The sequence below is a fragment of the Rhineura floridana genome, chromosome 11, assembly GCF_030035675.1.
Source record: "Rhineura floridana isolate rRhiFlo1 chromosome 11, rRhiFlo1.hap2, whole genome shotgun sequence".
Lineage (NCBI taxonomy): Eukaryota > Metazoa > Chordata > Lepidosauria > Squamata > Rhineuridae > Rhineura > Rhineura floridana.
The window spans coordinates 66233400-66245829 of record NC_084490.1 but is presented as its reverse complement, the minus strand read 5'-3'; the positions used below and the strand labels follow the sequence as shown (position 1 = coordinate 66245829).

Here is a 12430-nt window from a genome sequence, read left to right as displayed (position 1 = left end):
TTCGTGAATGCCCTGGGAGCAGACGACAGGCCAAAGGGCACAGCCCTGAATTGATAATGGTCTTGTCCCACCGCGAAGCGAAGGTACCTTCTGTGAGGGGGAAAGATTGGTATGTGAAGGTAGGCCTCCTTCAGGTCGATAGAAGAGAGGAAGTCCCCTAGCCTCAGCGCTTCTTTGATCGAAAGTAAGGTGTCCATACGAAATTTGCGGTATTTTATGAAGGAATTTAGACCCTTGAGGTCTAGCACCGGCCTGGACGAACCATCTTTTTTCTTGACGGTGAAAAACAGAGAGTAATTTCCCAGGAATCTCTCTCCTGGTGGGACCTTCTCGATGGCTGCCATGCGTAGGAGATGGGAAACTGACTGTAAAACTTTGCCCCTCTTGTGTGGATTTGCTGATAGAGGGGATGGAATGAATCTCGCCGGGGGGTGGAAGAAAATTCCAGGCGAAGGCCGTATCGAAGGGTGCATAGGACCCACTGATTGGAGGATAAGTCCTTCCATCTGTGAGCAAAATGTTGGAGACGGCTTCCCACCGGCGAGGTGTAGGCATCAGAACTGACCCGTTTCCACGTGACTGGGATGCAAAGCCCCATCGACCCGGAAGGTGCTGCTGGGACTTAAGCTGACTGTGCTGTCTGTTCCAGAAGGGACGGCTGGAGCAGGTGTCCTTCTGTCTTCCAGCGGGACGTGAGCCCCGAAAGGACTGCGCCAAATGATAAGGATGGAATGAGCGACGAAAGGTTCTTCCGTCATCCCTTTTTCTGGTGGATGGCATGGACTTTTTCTTTTCCTTAGTTTCCAAGACATTAGCGAGGGCAGTGTCCCCAAATAATTTGCCTCCTACGTAGGGTTCTGAGGCAAGATTCGAACGAGCTGCCGGGTCTGCCTTCCAATGTCGAAGCCAAAGGGTTCTTCGCGTGAAGATCCCTGCCATCAGTGACCTTGCTGCAAACTGCATGGCATCCATAGATGCATCTGCCATGAAGGTAACTGCTCGAGAGACCTTCAGCAGAGATTTGCGCACCCAGGCTGCATCTTGCTGTGGGCCATCCAGCAGATCTTCCAACCAAAGAAGGGAGGCTTGAGCAAACACCGAGGAGACTGCTGCTGCCCTGATTGATAGCGCACTAGCCTCGTGCACCCTTCTAAGCCCCTGGTCCATCTTGCGCTCAGTGGTATCCTTAAGGTGCGCATCTGAGTCTTTCGGATTCAATGATGGGTTTAGCAGATTGACTATAGGCGCGTCTATGAGTGGGACCTTCAGCTGATCCATGATTGGTTGTTCCAGCGTATAATATTTATTGGCTAAGGAAACCGATTTTTTGAATTGCAAAGGAATGTCGAATTCTGATTTGAGCACCTTCAGGAGAAGAGAAGGAAGCTTCAACACTCTAGACCTAGGTTTTGGATCTGGACATACCGCTGAGATTCTCGAGGAGGATGGAGTAGGAGAATCCTCTGCAGAGGTGAGGGTAAGGGCTTCCATCGCCTTGCATAGCAGAGGAAGGTAATGAGGCTCTTGAAATATCCTAGTAGATAAAATCTCCTCAGATTCTGACTCCCCACTCCATTCCTCTTCATCCAAGACAATCAAGTTGTGTTCTGTGTCTATAAGCTCCTGCTCTGGGGGCTGAAGGTGCCTGCCTTGAGATGCCGCATAGGGATCTGGAGATGTGCGGCTGGGGGAAGGGCGTGGATTTGCCCTCAAGTGATCTGCAGGTGGGTTCCGTGAGGGCTGTGGGCCCGATGTAGCTTGAGAAGACAAATCTCTAGCCAGATCCATTAAGAGGGCATCCCTAAGCTGCTCCTTCAGTTGTTGAATTGAATGTGCTGATAGGTGTAACTGTAAAGGGCGAGCCTGAGTGTGGGATGAGTGGAGCCTGTGCCCTTCAGCATCTTGGATCTGTTGGACAGGGATTGGCTCCTCCAAAAACCCTGTAAAGGCCTCAGGAGAGGATGTGGTAGAAAAAATAGCGCCCAAGGAAGGGTGAGACTGGCTGCCTTCCTCATCAGACAGGGGTTCCAGGTCCCTCTGATCCCTTGTATGGTGGACAGGACCCTGATTGTCTCTACAGGTTCCCTTATATGGGATAGGCAACTTGCCTTCCGTAGCCACCCTGCCTGCCGGAACCTGAGCCTCAGCCACCTCGTGCCTGTCGGTAGAGGGGCGGGCCACCGCCATATCTGCATGATCCCCTGAAGACTGCGACTGCCCTGAACCCAGGGTGGGAAGGGGCTCTGATGCTGCACCTATTGCAGGCATGCGGGGGAGCGGTTTCAACCCCTTCGAGAGGTGTTTCGTTTTGTGTGTGGCTTTCCCCATCGCGGGCACACACTGTGGGACTTATAGGGTTAATAAAGGAAAGACTCTCGCTGGCGGTGAGTAACCACGCTGTCTCGGTAAAGGGCTGGGCAAGCAGAAAAAACCAGCAGTGGCTGTAGTCGTCCTCCCTACTGCGATTGTGTGTCTGCCCCCCCCACTGCTATAGGGGGGGAAACGAAAGCTGCTCACAAAAGGAGCGCGAAAAAACTAGGTGCCGGCTTGGACGCTGAGCCCCAGGGAAGCCGTCTCCAAACTAAAGCTGCCGATGCTGTTGCTAGCTCTCCAAGGAGAAACGGCAGCAAACTTGGCTGGAGAGGGAGCCTGAAGAGGCCGAAGGCCCCAGGAGCTGCGGGGAGGGGCTAGTCGCTCCTCGCCACGGAGAAAGGCTTCGAGGGAAAGACACAAGGAACTGTTTTTTTTTTTTTAACTGTTTTTTTTAGAAGGGAGAGGAATAAAAACACACGGAGGGAAAGAACAACAGTAAAATGACACATGAAACCTAAACAAACAATACAAGCCTGAACCAACGGAGACAGAGAGGATCCAACCACTTTCATGTGAAGGCAAAAGAGAAAACTGAGCACGGAGCAGGCGCAGACCAGGAAGGGATCTACAATAAAATGTCAGCAGTACTCTTTTGCCTTCAACCACTAGGTGGGAGCTAATTACCCACCTGATATCATCTTTCCATGCACAGGAGAAAGGGTTTTCATGGTTAGCGGTATTCAGAGGTGGTTTTACCATTGCCTTCCTCTGAGGCTGAGAGGCAGTGACTGGCCCAAGGTCACCCAGTGAGATTCATGGCTGTGTGGGGAGTCAAACTCTGGTCTCCCAGGTCACAGTCCAACACCTTAACCACTACACCACCCTGGGACTACCAACACATAAAAAACTAACATAAAAAGAGACGACTAAGCTAAAGTCTCCACCAATTCAAATGAATCTCCAAAGCTCCTTTTGATCACCTCATAGAAACAAATAGGCTGGTGCCTACAGGGGCAAGAAAAAGCACCTGGGGTGAAAGCAGAGGGGCTAAAAGCTTCCTCGTAGATGACCTCCATCCTTTACCCTCTGATTTCACCCTCACAGGAGTTTTTCCCCCCTCCATAGAAATAAATGGCTTGATGAGTTACTATGAGGTAGAAAAAAGCCCTCTGGGGATCAAATGGGACAGTTTGGGTTGAAAGCCAGCCACTGGTGGATGGCCCGTGGAGATGCATTCCTATGGAGATGGGAAAAAACACTTCTGGTATGAGACTGTAGGCTGGGGGTTGAAGGCTATTCCCCTGTGGGTCATCCTCTGTGGGGTGGCTTTCAGTCCCTACCCTTTAATTTCACCCCTAAAGCTTCTTTTTCCTTCTTCCATTAGTTCCAATGGGAGAAGAAAAAAAGAATTGTTGCTGGCCAACGAGGAGGGAAGAGCTGGCCTCCCCGACCAACATGAATACAATCAGTTGACGGAGAAGGGATGATGTTACCACTTCTTTGCCACGACTGGGATGTTACAGGCAGAATTGGGCAGCACTCTGATTTGACTGAAGGTTAACTAGAATAAGATGGGGTTGGCTAATTTTCCTTTCCTGTATTTCCAGAACAGGGCCAGATCCGGATGGAAAGCAACAGACCCTTTGCTTCCTTTGAAAACAGTGCTGCCTTAGAGGGGAGTGGGACTTTGCCTTAGTTTTAATGCATAGTTAATACTTTTTTCTTGTAGGTTAATCCTCACCTCTAAATCTTTTTTCCTTAACCTCTTGAGTCACAATGTTGGCAACAGTAAGTGCAGAGGTTGGCAACCTTTTCAGTGGGTAGGAGGACAATTCCATAATGATGTGAGCAGGTGGCACACAGATACTAACCCAACTTGTGAAAAGTCTACAGAAAATGTGCTTTCCATATCACTGGGCTACATGAATTGATTCCTTCATGATGTCAGCACAGTGATTGTGTGGTCAGAGCTACTTTGAAGTGTTGCCTCCCACTGAAAGAAACAGACAAGTAGTATGGCTTTTGCTGGGCTATAACCTTCAGACTGCAGCTGAGGAATTGTATGTTTGTATGCTGGCTCATATTAAATAAGGTTTCCTGCATACTCAAAACTAGTATATGAGGGAGAAGGCTAGGAGAAATCCTTCTCCCTGACATAGGGCCCCTCCAGACTGGTGTTTTATTCAGAGTTTGGAAATGTTACTTTTTTGAACTACAACTCCCATCAGCCCCAGCCAGCATGGCCACTGGATTGTGCTGATGGGAGTTGTAGTTCAAAAAAAGTAACTTTTCCAAGCTCTGGTTTTATTGGGGGTGTATTCTGCAACATGTTCTTGATATAATAGTGCATTAGTGATGGATTTATTCTGCTTTATTAGTGGTTCTGCATTTTCCCCCCAATGCTACCAACACGGCTGTCTGCACACACTATAGTTCAACACAAGTGGAACAATCTCCTCCCCCCTCCAAACATTTGTGGTATGAAAAGTTACAGGATTTCAACAGGAAGTTAACAGGATATGCACTGATTGGAAATGAAACAGTATGACTGCACCAAAACATTTGCACAAGCAGTACAGTATTGAAAGTGGGATCATGTATGACCACCTCAGTAGCACCATGATAATCATAAATCATTATAAATGTGCAAGAAAAAGGATGTCTGGAGGGGCCTATACTCGTTGTATACAAAAGAGCATTCAAACATGTAATCTCCTACCTACATTCTGAAAGCTGTATTACTATCATCCACTGTCTGAAAGGTATAGCCCAGTAAAAGCTGCATTATGTGAGAATGGCATCATTAGCTGTCTTCAAACGTAACATCTGTGTATGTGCTGAAACGCATGGGTCTGTTTCCTGACTTCACTTCCCAATGGTATGAAGGAGGTGCCTAAGCATGTACAGGCTCTTCAGACCTCTGAACACATAGCGACCAGGTAATCAACAAATAAATAGAGGAGGGTGTGGCAACATTAGGATGGGCCAGTAAAAATGACCCTCCCCTCATTCATTGAACCCAAGGAGGGTAATCTCTGAAGATGGCTGTTGTGATAAGGGAAATGGCCAGGGCTTTCTGTCTAAAACTGCTTGAGTCTGGCAGCCACTATTAGCAACGTTAACAGAGCCTCTGAATTAGGAGGAGGCCAGGTGAAGAGAAAAAGGCCCATCCTCCTGAACTGTAGCCCAAGTTTGAAAATTAAGCAATTTCTTAAATCCAAACAAAGCTCATTCTAAACTCAATTATGAAATTGATCAGAAAGGTTAGTTGTAGTGAACCTGCAGTTAAAAATATAGTAAGATCTCACTGTAATTGAAATTACATCAACTGATCTCAAATTCTTTGTTTTTAATTCCCTTCCCTCTTTTTCTGTCTCATTAGATATGTGAATCTGTAGGACAGGACTGAGTTAGGATTTTATTTTTTGATAGTGCCTGCATTTTGAGGTTTATTATTATTAATAACCAATTGTAACAGGTGTACATCCACTAAATTTAGTAAAAATTTTTTTTTTAAAAAAAGGCAAACCTGGCACTTTATTTTTCCTTTCAAAGGAAACATTTTATTTAGGAACGTCAACAAGAATTGTAAATAATGTACTTGTAATAAATATTTTTTACCTGCTCACAGTGCTAGTTTTTATAATAATTATTTAGGCATGCTACACATTTGGGCCATGCTGGCAGCCTTGTCTATATCAAGAAGGAAAAAAAGAGAATGTTCCTATTATTATCTTTACGCCATTGTTCTTATACGAGACTAGAAGCACACTCCTATACATGTCGACTGAGAAGGAAGTCCTACTGTGTTCAATTGGGCTTACACCCAGAGAATTGTGCACAGAATTGTGGCCTAAAACAAGCATTATAAACATAACCCAGGGTTTCCCAAAGTGGTTGATTATCAACCCTCTGGGGTTGATGGGTCTGTGCAGGGGGTGAATAAAGGCCTAGAAGTCGAAAAGGGCCTAGCTGTAAGACAAAAGTTTATGAGGTATAGTGTAAAAAAGTTAATTAGAAACTGTGAGCCTCAGAAATAAAGGGCATGGGCAGGTACAGAGTGCACCTCCCTTGCCAATGAGGAACCTTTGTATTTCATAAGATGATTCCACAATACAACAGTATTCTCAGACCATGCTGCTTTACTGTTTTACTTCCTTATTTTTTACATTTTATGATTCTTAGTAATGATGATTCATGATGAATAAATGTTGATTTTATATTGATATTTCTTGACCTTATTTCATTTACATTCCTAAGGAGATGGTAGGGTCAATGACAACTTTATGTTCATCAAGAAGTTATAGTTACTCAGAACTTTGGGAATGTTGATGTAAGCCATAAGCAGCTGGTCAAATCCAATGCATGGGGGAGGACTAGTGTTAGTCCAGCCCATCCTCACCTATCCCTGTCCAATGAACTTGTGCTGCATCCATCTTGGCTATTTGTGATTTGGAATTCAAATTTTCACAGGTGCTGCCAGTCATAGAGCTGAACGTGAACACCACAATACTGAAGTGTGAAGACAAAGCCTACATGTATTAAGTTGAATATGCATAGGATCCTATGCAAAATGTGAACTTTGAGAGAGGGTAGGTTCACTCTGGGGGTATACTTGACTAGTGTGATTCCACCCCCCACCCCCCAATTGAGTAGAGGACATAAAATGTCTGCTTGGGCTATACTTTGGGGTAAAATGGACAAAATAATGACATGAGAAATCCAAGGAAGGAACTTTCCTTCCCAAATGATGTGCTTGCATGATAACTAAAAAAAAAAAAGTTTCTGAAGCACAGCAATCTAGTTATTTTATAGATTATTCCATGAAACCCTTGAGAAATACTACCTGTGTTCCCTAATCCCTTCTGCTTCCTTTTCTTTAGTTGCTGGAGGCTCTTCAAGATCATAGGAAAAGAGGTGAAAGGGGCTATGCGGTACATAAGGTAATTTATCAACAGTTGGAGATGCCTTTGGAGTAATAGATGATGAATTCTGGGAAGACTTGATAGATACAGATGAGGGTGTTGTATGGAGAGAATAATGGTGTGAAGGAAAAGAATCAGGCACAGGGGATGATGAGCTCTTGGATGAATTCTCTCCCCTAAAGCACACGGGAGGCCTCTCATCTTGAGAAAATACACCTGAGGTGGCTGAAGTCTCAGAATTCTGTGAACCGTGTTCAACCTCCTGTACTTCTGGAAGCCTTCTGGGAAAGGAAGCGAGGAAAGACAGGATAGGACAGGGAAGAAAATGACATCAATGTAAACATTTCAATAGATAGGTTAATGATGAAAACCAAGAGAAATATTATGTAAGAATTTTATATACATTATATACACTTATAAACATCCCTGAAAGGGTAAGGAAAGAGGAAAAGACACTTGGGGGATCTCTTCCCAATGTTTCTGAAGGTCTTTCCTTCCTCTGAAAAACTGCTGAGAATAACTCCCAGATCAAATAAAGAATGGGGATTTCAGGATGATAGTTCCTTCAGTATGGGCATCCCTAAGGTTCCAGATGCCTATTAAGGGGCCTGATGAAATGATGTCTTTCATATTTTGCTGTAATTATGTTACATTTTCATAAGGTAATTTGGAGTGGAGACTAATGAATAATAACAAGATTTGTTCAACAAATCAGAAAATAGTTTATGGTTTATTTCAATCAGTTCATTTTAAATGGTACAGAATAACAGTGTTAAATATTTTATCTATTTATGAAAGAGTGCCTATTCTCTTGACATATTTATTTGAGGTAATATGCCTGCGGCCAACTCTTTTATTTAATGCGGGGGGGGGGGAGCCACTAAAACTAGAGCCAGGATGTGTGCATATCTAGAGTGTATGAAAGGTTACACAAACATGTCTTTTCTTTTACTAATATAAATAGGACATTTCAGGTGAAGTTTCGGAGATATTTTTCCTACAAAATATTAAAAATAGAATTAACGTTGGGTTATCTGAATCAAGATTAGTCAAGGAAAACTAAAAGTCAAGGAAAATGAAAAAAAGTAAATTAGTGTACCAAATGAAAGCTTTGAAAGCGTGCAGATCCTTGAATCCTTGGTATGCTCTTGTTCGGGATTCCAGCTAACCAGTAATACCCCCCATCCAGGATGCTCCCATTTTATTTCTCTCTCCTCTGGGTTTTTCATTCTGCCCCATCCCACCCTCAACAGTGAGTCAATGCTCACTCAGCACGATCATGGTCTGTTTTTGTCTTCCTCCCCAGTTTTTTCTCTACTTTTTTTTTATACTTCTGCCAACTTGGGGTTACCCTGAGTTGATATCTCTTCTCTTGTGTGGAATCTCTCTCTCTCTCATACACACACGTTCATTCACATACGCATACACATGCATTTGTACTCTCTCTCTCTCTTGTCCACAACAAAATGTGCACTGTATCCCTAGCATATTACTTGCACCTGTGGCTCAGGAGGTTGAGAAACAGAATCTTTTGTATTAGAGAGTGCTCTAACTTGCATCTTACTTCATGTGAAGTTTTTTAAAATGTTTTCAAACACTTAAAAGTGTATCCATTCTGCATGTAAATAAACTGTGCATGAGACTTCTGCATGTAATTGAGGATGTCTAAAAGGGGAAATTAAAGGGATTGACCTTTGCAGGGATGGGGGACTTTTGACTGGGCATCCAAACCAGCCTCTGCCTCACCTCTAAACTGCAATATTAACAAGGCTGCTGTAAGCTACTTTCCCCAGCACAGCCCTCCAACCTGTAATAAGGGTATAACACTGAACTGCAGGGTTGTTGTACACTACTCTCAGCCTAATCTGCAATGATGTGATAAAAAGAATAGATGACACTGCAGGGTGTCAGGAACTGCTGGATTTGTATACAGCTGCCCTGTGGTGAATTCCTGAACTGCAGCTGGCAGCCATTTCACTGAAGAATCTTCTGACACCAGACTGACTCACCACCCACCCAGGCTAGCCATTGGCTCTTTCTGGCCAAGGAGGAGAATAAAAGGCTTCTGGTTTCAGCTGAACCTCGTTTGAGCAACAAAGTCTGCCTGAGCTCTGAGGTGTTTCTGCATCCTTGGTTATTCTTCAGTTCTGATTTGTGGCATGTTCCTTGATCCTACCTCCTGGTTTCTTCCCTAGACCTGACTTGCTCATTGATCCTGACTGCTGGCTAGTCCCATAGCCCCTGATTCACCCCAGACTGCAGATTGCAGCCCAGCCCTGATGCAGGGTTCTTGCACTCTCACAGCTTCAGTCCAACCCCAATCTCCAAGAGGGATCCCAATACTGCTGAACGATACAACAGGGTTATTATAAACCACTCAAGATCCTCATCTGCAGTATTTCCTGTGAACTACACTGCTGGAGTGTTATAAGCCACTCTCTCCTAGCCACACTCCTTCCAACTTTCAATATAGACAATGGGTGGTATTCAACTAAGTCCTACTCAGAGTAAACCCACTGAGAAGACTGAATCTAGATCAGTCATGTCTATTAACATCAATGGGTCTACTCTGAGTACAACTAACATTGAATACCACCCAATGACCTTAATTTGCTTTGGAATTTGGATTAGCAGAACTATTTTTTAAATCTTTCACACTGAATAAGAATTGAGTTATAACAAGCAGCAACTCTTCTTTGCTGCCATCTTTTGAGGTATTTTGTTTTTTGGGGGTGGACACACTGGTGCCCAATCCCAACTATTTAAAATCCTGCATTTCTCCATCAATTTCTATGGACAACTTTCACTACTGTTTCCAGGGACACTAGCGTCAATCAGGAAATGACCTATCCAGGAAATGAGATTGCCCTCTCTACTCTTTTTATATCTATTTGTCTCTTCTTCTCTCTTCCTTTTCCAGTCAGTTCATTTCATTCTTCCCAATTGGTTTTCTGTTTCCTGCTCAGTCTTCATTAGGTTGTTTTTAAGGGGTTCTCCCCACTTAGGGTTTCCCTCCTAATTCTTCTTATTTATTTATTTCTGCAAAGCTGGGGATTTCCTCCAGTATGTGGTGTGAGTTTGCCTACGTAAGCATCAACACACTTTCCTGTAGACTGGAAATAGAATATAAAATGTTGATGTCGTTTTAGACGGGCTCCTACTGGGAGGAAGGGCAGGATATAAATCTAGTAAATAAATAAATAAATTCTGTGTAATCTAAATAAAACTTTTAAAGTGTATGGTATGTCCACAGCCTAATTTTTAAAAATAATTAATAAACTGTTTAAGAATGTTTAAGAATAAATAATATTATGCTATTGGGTCAAATATATTTTTAACAAGGAAAGAACATAGATTCTAAAGGATTATTAGCTAATAAAGTTAGTGAAATGTTCAGGTTAGCCACTCTTTGTTAGGAAGGGTATAATCCTAGTACCTGGCTTTGACCTGCCTAGTAGCCTCTTCCTCCCCCTCATCCTCTGAATTAGGCTCTGTGACCGGTTGTTCCTCTTCCTCCTCTTCATATTCCTCCTCTCTAGGACCAAGTCAATGGAAAGAGGCATGCAGATACAGAAACACAGAATACAAAAGAGAGAAATGAGATGGACAGATATAAAAAGAACAAAATAAAATTAAGAGTGGGAGAAGGAAAGATAAATGAGTTAAAGCACCAATGCATTGACTATGTTTACAAATAAATTCAAATTAGCATGCTGCCTTTAAATGCAATCATTAATAGCATCCATATCTTCTAGGACACAGTTCAGAACAGCAACATTTTTTTCCAGGTCAAACAATATATTCTGCCAATGCATTTTTGTGCTTGATTAAATAAAAAATATTCTCTAAAGGTGTCTTGTTGCTCTTGTGCTAAACCTTTATGATGCTTTTTCTTATTTAAGGAAGTGGTGGTGCCGTGTTGCAGTAGGTGTCTCATGGCAGCACTGAATGATGCATTCTCCCTCACCTTGCTACACCATGTAACATAGGAGGATGGGACATCTCTTCCTTTAAAAGTTTTTTTTTATTTATTTTGACAATTTATATACCAGTTAATTACTAGTATCTAAGTGATGTACAAAAATCTCAACACAATGAAAATAAAAATAAGTTAAAATTATAAAATTAAAATTCAGCTAACATGCATACCGGAATAAAAACACAAAAGTATTCAGTAGCCAACAGAGGTTCAACGGGGGGGGGGGGGGCTTGTCTGATCTCAGCTGGAAGGGAGTTCCATAAAATCAGGGCCACAAAACTGAAGGCACGACTTCTAATGGATACAAGCCATCCATGCAAGCTATGGGGGATCACTAACAGTGACTCTCCCAAAGTGATTGGGCAGGGTTATAAGAGATCAGGTGGTTCCTCAGCTATCCTGGATCAAGTTATTAAGGGTCTTGTAAATTAATGCAGGAACTTTGAATCTGGCCCAGTAGCATGTGGGCAGCCAGTGCAAACTTTTGAGCACTAGAGTTACGTGCTGGCAATAGTCTGTCCACACCAAAAGCCTAGTAGCAGGATTTTGCACCAGCTGGAGCCTCTGGGCCAGGCTCAAGTGTAGCCCCACACAGAGCACATTGCAGTAAAGAGGTTTTGAGGTTCCCAATGAACGAATCACCATGGCCAGACTATCCCTGTCCAAGGAGAGACATTTGGTCTTACTGTGAAATGGTTTTCTCTGTGCATGTCAAAAGATGACTTCAGGTGGGTAGCTAGCTCCACCTAGTGGTTGAAGGCAGAAGAGCACTGTTGAACTTTGCATGAACCTCCTGCTCTGTGTAGCTCCTTGTTCCAGTTTTTAATGACAAGCCAACGCACAAGGATAGCCACAATAGGGACTAAAACAATAAGACTACAGATAACACCACTCATACACTCTCTGCTATAGGCCTATTCCAAAGTTCTGATGGCAGCCCAGCCCTCCTAGGGAGTGGCCCTGAGGACCCCTTCGCAGGCGGCTTTGCACTGTGTCAAAGTCACAAGAAGTAAACAGCAAAACACCCCCCCTTTTTTAAACAAGTAATGAAAAAAGGACAAGAGAAAAATACCTGATAAGGGGAAAACATGAATGACTCAGAACAAACACAGAAAAAACAGAAAGAATAAGTACAGGCATACCCTGCTTAACGTCGCTTCACTTAACGTCGCCTCGCTATAATGTACATGCTCCATATGCCGGTATTTCTCCA

The 12430-nt window shown here is 43.5% G+C and overlaps 1 protein-coding gene across 18 annotated transcripts in view; it reads right to left on the bottom strand.

Moving 5' to 3' along the window:
• Nucleotides 1–12430, bottom strand: part of FHOD3 (formin homology 2 domain containing 3) — a 573780-nt gene that overhangs the window by 159077 nt on the left and 402273 nt on the right. For 6 of the 18 annotated variants that reach the window (XM_061588106.1, XM_061588108.1, XM_061588113.1 and 3 more), the window contains exons 11-12: nucleotides 10675–10773; nucleotides 7160–7519 (exon numbers count right to left, since the gene is read on the bottom strand). The exons of 7 other annotated variants lie outside the window; for them this stretch is intronic. In XM_061588106.1, the coding sequence (XP_061444090.1) occupies nucleotides 7160–7519; nucleotides 10675–10773 (459 nt within the window). The remainder of the gene's footprint in view (nucleotides 1–7159; nucleotides 7520–10674; nucleotides 10774–12430) is intronic. 5 more of the 18 variants (XM_061588115.1, XM_061588116.1, XM_061588120.1 and 2 more) reach the window with 3 other exon arrangements.